The following is a 5940-nucleotide window of genomic DNA, read 5'->3' on the forward strand; positions in this document are numbered from 1 at the left end:
ACTTTAACATCAATTATAAATGGAGTCTCTTGAAAAGGCTCAGATGGGAATGAATAAGGAAAACAAGAGGAGGTGGAGGTGAAGAAGATGACGAGTTGTTGATGAATCCTTCCTCCAATAAACCAGGCATCTTAATGGAAAACTTGGAAGGAAAACTGAGTCAAGAAAAAATGAAGAGTGTTTCTGTGAAAAGGTTGCCATTTGAGAGTTATTGAATTAAATTAAACTTCATGGAGAAATTAAAAGCAATAGAAATTAAAGAACTAACATTCAAAAGGAAGGAAATTGGGGTTGAGACAAACAACATGATCGACTCTCCCTATTTGCATACAAGACCGAATGATTGTGAGACGGGGAGGTAAAAAAAAGAAAAAGAAAAAGAGAGGTTTGTTTTAAATTTTGAAAGGTATATTTTTAATTTTTAAATTCTTATGCTTAAAAGTCAAAACGCTTTACAGTTGTCAAATTATATGTCAGATCTCATCAGTTCAAATGGTTAAAAGAACTTGGTGTAATGCTTGACAATCCATAGTTTTTAATGCTCTTTTGTATTCCTCCCGAAACACACACGTTACAATCTTAACAGAACCAAAACTTACCCAAGCTCTTACCTTGTCATGGCAAGCCTCAAATCTTTGTTCTTAATCCTTCTTGTCGTCTTCATGACAATGATCACTGCTGATCATCTCTCTTCCTCTTCTTCCCTTTCGTTGATCAAAGCCGGTTACTGGCCTACATGGGATAGTGTAAACTTCCCTCCCATGGCCATAGACACATCCTTCTTCACCCATATTTACTACACTTTCCTCATGCCAGATTCCGTCACGTATAAGTTAGTTGTTTTGGAATCCGAAAGCACCTTGCTTACCGACTTCACCAACACCCTTCATCAAAAAATTCACCTGTCAAAACCCTTATCTCTATAGGTGGAGGTGGTTCAGATTCCATTATCTTCTCCAATATGTCATCGCAACCATCTCCATGCCAAAGTTTTATCAACTCTACTATCGAAATCGCACGTCAATTTGGATTCGATGGTCTTGATCTTGATTGGGAGACCCCCACGGACCCAAAACAGATGAATGACTTCGGCCTCTTACTAATGGAATGGCGTGTTGCGATCGAGAACGAGGCTAGCTCCACCGGCCTCACACCTCTACTTCTAACGGCCGCCGTTTATTATTCTGTTGATATCATTCGCGATGGTCCCCAAAGGTCCTACCCTGTGGCTTCAATTACACAGAACTTGGACTGGATCAACGTTATGTGCTTTGACTATCATGGGTCATGGGATACTTCCTTTACTGGTGCCCATGCAGCCTTGTTTGACCCTAATAGCAATCTCAGCACAAGTTACCGATTGAATGCATGGATCAACGCTGGGGTCCCTACAAACAAATTGGTCATGGGTTTGCCACCCTATGGGCGTACGTGGACGGTTCAGGACCCTCAATTACATGGAATTGGTGCACCAGCAGTGGGTGTGGGTCCAGGTGATGATGGGAGTATGCCTTTCTACCAAGTGGTGGATTTCAATTTGCAAGAGGGTGCAACTGTGGTGTATGATCCAACTACGGTGTCAATGTATTCTTATGCTGGTACTTCTTGGATTGGGTACGATGATCAGACATCGATTACGACGAAAATTGATTTCGCTCTGGCCCTAGATCTTCGTGGCTACTTTTTCTGGTCTGTTAATTTTGACAAGAATTGGACGATTTCTAGAACAGGTAATTCTCATTAATGATTTAATTGCATTAACAACAATTTAGTTATGGATAATGATACTAACTAGAGTGACTTTAAAATTCACATCAATTCTCATTTTGTTAACGTGGATTGGATGCCTCTTTGGAACCAGAGATGATTTTCACTCTTATCTCGATGAAATGCATCAATGGATACGTGCACACCACCTTATCAGTAAAGTGTGTGTCAATGTCACTGTTAAAGTCACTTCAGGACCACTCTTTATTTACCCATTTTTAATGGTAAAATGCCATAATATATGAAAAAATAATGAATGTAACAGTACAGTTTGATTGTCATAGTGTTCCAATTGTAAATCATGGTAAGTGGTAACTAATTTCAGTTATGATTATTGATGTGCAGCATCAGAAGCATGGGGTACGACTACGATGGTGTCTCGTGTGCAAGACCAGGGCAAAATCATTGACCATTAAACCGAAACTTGATCGTTTCCATCCTCCACACTTTGCTTGAAAATAAACATGGTTGTTGCTTGTTAGTTAGATACTAATGAAATTTCAATCTTGATCCAGTAAAAAATATTAATGATTATAGTTTACTCTAGTAGAAGTGCTTTTGACATATATTTTTAAAAGCCAAAGACAAGTAATATTGATAAGGGGCTCAAATCTACTTTTAACATTTGGGGCTTAATTTGTTAAAATTAAATAGAACTTAAAAGCAATTCTACCCAGAAGTCAGTCATACAAACGAAAGTTGTGTTTCTCCCCTGAAGCAGTTCGCACAAGCAAAAGTTGTGTTTTGCTCTAAAATACTTAATTATAATATATTAAATTTATGACTAAAAAGATCAAAATTTAGAAATAATTATCAAAATATTCAATTAAACAGTTTTTCAAAAAATATGTCAGAAAATATTTTCAATAAATTATAACATTTCCACGACATTTTTATATAAACGCAAATATTCTTTTAAATTGTGAAAATAAGTATGTATTACTTAATTTTAGTAACTAAAATTTAGATTTTTTTTTTTTTTCTGAAAATATAAATACTAAAGTGCTGTTTGTTAAACTGAAAAAAATAAGTGTTGAATAGCATTAAACGCTGAAACTAATAAGCGTTGAATTTAAGTGTTGAAAAAGTTGTTTGTTTAGATGCTGAATCATATTTGTTACACATTGCTGAAGTTGGTAAATTGTCTTTGTTACCCTTACAGTCATATTACACTTTGTTTGCATGTTTCAAATGCCTATTTCTTATCAAACACAATAAAATATATTATTTCTTATAAAATTAAAATATAATTCATTTTTAAATAATAAATAATATTCAAATCTTCAATTTATAAATAATAATTTCTATTTATAAAAGTCCACAAATTTCAAATTACAAATAATAATGTCATACAAGTCACCAAAATTTGAAATCAACATTATAATAACTTAATTTTGAATGAATAATTTTCGATGGAAATGAAGGATATGTAATTATAAAAGCACCCTATGAATTAATAAGGGCAACCCACACCATACCCAATTTTTTTTGTTTTATGTGGGTTAAAGTTTTTGGAATGAGCAAATTTTTAGTGAGGATGGTCTATATGGTCTAAAAATCATCCTCACCAAAAATCAAGCCATTTTGAAACTTCTAACTCATCAAAAATAGTTTTCAAACAAAAAAAAAAAAGGGACGATTTACGGTTCTTGAACTTGTTTTGATAGGATTAGAAGTTTCAGGATGTGCTGATTTTTAGTGAGAATGATCTTCTCATTGTAGAGATCATCCTCCTTAAAAATCAACTTATTCCAAAACTTTTAACCCATATAAGACAAAATAATTTAGCCATGGTGTGAGTTTATTAATTTGTGGGGTGCTTATATACTAATGAGGATATCATCTTCACCAAAAATCAACTCATTCCAAAACTTTTAACCCATATAAGACAAAATAATTTAGCCATGGTGTGGGTTTATTCATTTGTAGGGTGCTTATATACTTATCCATGGGATATAAGAGGTAATATCTTTTTAAGAATAATGGTATACTTGTCCATACTCAAAAAAACGAAGGGCATATTTGTTCGTGGTGAAAAAAACGAAGTGTTTACCGCTTCAACACTTTTTTTCAACATCAAAATAGTACTGAATTTTTTTTCACTTATTTTTAGCAATAAGCACTAAAAATATAGAGTAAACAAACGTGCTATTTTGACAAAAAGTACTGAATTTAATATTTTTCAGCAACAAACGCTGAAAAATAGCGCAAATAAACACTGCCTAAGTCTTGAAATTTGGGGATTAGATATATCTTAGTTAAACTAAGTGATTTGAAAGGTAAAATTGTAAGAAATGTTACTACTTAGACAACTATTTTTCCACGGCTTGGGTGTTATATTGATGTCGGGGTTTTAGGTGATGATATACAAGCTGGGGTCTTATATTGATGTGGGTTTTAGGTAATCAATTTACATGATGTATAAACAGGTATGAGGATGTAAGAACTTGGGTTCGTCTTGATAGAGCTCTCTTATCTCTTGATTGGGGTTATTATTGTTTAGATTATTGGATTTATGGGTGGATTGGCCAAATCTTTTTTACGAGGTGATAAGGAAGGCTTCTTGGAGGGAAAGAGCAGATAGTCCTCCTTTATATAAATATTTTGAGTTAAGTAGTGAAGGTAGACTTTAAAGTCATGGTATCAACACTCATAGACTTTAACCAACTTAACAAACTAACACCTTTTAAAGAACATGATTCAAAGTATTGATATTGAGGTGTCTTTAGCATCAAGGACAGGACTATCCCAAATTTCTTATGAGGAGTGTCATGAGTTGAAAAAGGCATCAAAAATAAAAATGACAATATGGAACCAAAACACAAAAGAATCTAATAGCTAGAGGAAGGGAGCTAAAAACCAAATTTTTTCACATGATAGCAAAAATCAGAGGTCCAAAAAAATTATTGAAATAAGGCAAAATGGTGTAGGTGTTTGGATAGATGTGCATAAGCAAATATATGGGTAGTGCAATAAGTGAGATTAAAGCTTCGCTTCGGGTTTTTTTAAGCAAATTGTTAAAAAGGATGACCTTATTTTGAACACGATATTCCTACTTTAGACTCAAGTCAACAAAATGAATACTTGAATCAGACTCCAGAAGAGCTTGAAATGATTTCGTCGATCCATTTCAATGAATACAACTGCAGATGGTTTCATTAGTATTTTTAACAAAATACTTGGGAGAATTATTAAAAAATAATGACAGGATAAGAAATATTTTCAAGAAAAGTGTGATCCCTAAAGTTATCAACTCTATTAGTATTGTTCTTATTATTAAAATAGAAATACCAACGACTTATATAAATTATTTTGAAATATCTATATAACAGAATGTGGGAGATATTGCCGCAGTTAATATTAAAAGAACAATGAGCTTTTGTTAAAGGACTAAATATTTGTGATAGTATTATTGGGATCTAAATAAAAAATGTTGAGGAAACAAATATTATCTTAAAATTTAACATTTCAAAGGCTATGATTGGATGAATGAGATCTTTTGTATGAATTCTCAGGAGATGATTTTTTTAAGGATTAGATTCTTCTTACAAGAGGTTGTATAAAAAGTGCTTGGTCCTTTGTTTTATTTAATGGGGTTCCATTTAACTACTTTTGAGGACCTTGTGGCGTTCGACAAGGAGACCTGATTTCCCAAGGTTATTTATTTTGGCGTAAGAGATTCTTGGTGAAAGATTGAATACATTAGCGACACTAGTTAGGAGATTGAATGGGTGTTTGGTGCCTATTCACCTATTGTTTTCCCGTGTTTTCTTAGTCTTTTTTGAAGCAACTAAGAAGTCTTTGGGCATCCTAAAAAAATATACTTGGAGTATTACTTGTTAAGTGCCTAAACGACCATTGTTTCACTTCATTTCTTTAGGCTCTTAATAGGTTTCCTAATTCATATCGTCAATATTGATAATAAATCATGCATGTCACTTAAATCATTACATTTTATATTTTATTACTTAATTGCATGAATTTTAAGGATCCTGATTACGCATTATATTTTTGTGATAAATCATACAAAGTTAAGAATCAGCAAGTGAAAAAACTACCAAAGTCAAAGTCAAATTTAAAGGTCAAAGGTCAAACGCAAGCACGGTCCAAGCGATTTGATGGTCTCGAGTTAATAGAATCAAATTTTCCTTCACTCTTAATTTGCCATATCAC

At 33.2% G+C, this 5940-nt stretch overlaps 1 protein-coding gene across 1 annotated transcript; it reads left to right on the forward strand.

Annotated features, from left to right (window-relative positions):
- The first annotated feature begins 456 nt into the window (after positions 1-456).
- LOC147389201 (nod factor hydrolase protein 1-like) lies at positions 457-2431 on the forward strand. Its single transcript, XM_086418945.1, has 2 exons — positions 457-1730; positions 2113-2431. The coding sequence occupies exons 1-2, from the start codon at positions 962-964 to the stop codon at positions 2181-2183; spliced, it is 840 nt and encodes a 279-aa protein (XP_086275071.1). The 5' UTR covers positions 457-961; the 3' UTR covers positions 2184-2431.
- The last annotated feature ends 3509 nt before the right edge of the window (positions 2432-5940 follow it).

Source organism: Akebia trifoliata, chromosome 12 (genome assembly GCF_017979445.1).
Source record: "Akebia trifoliata isolate Shusen 1 chromosome 12, ASM1797944v1, whole genome shotgun sequence".
Taxonomy (NCBI): Eukaryota; Viridiplantae; Streptophyta; class Magnoliopsida; order Ranunculales; family Lardizabalaceae; genus Akebia; species Akebia trifoliata.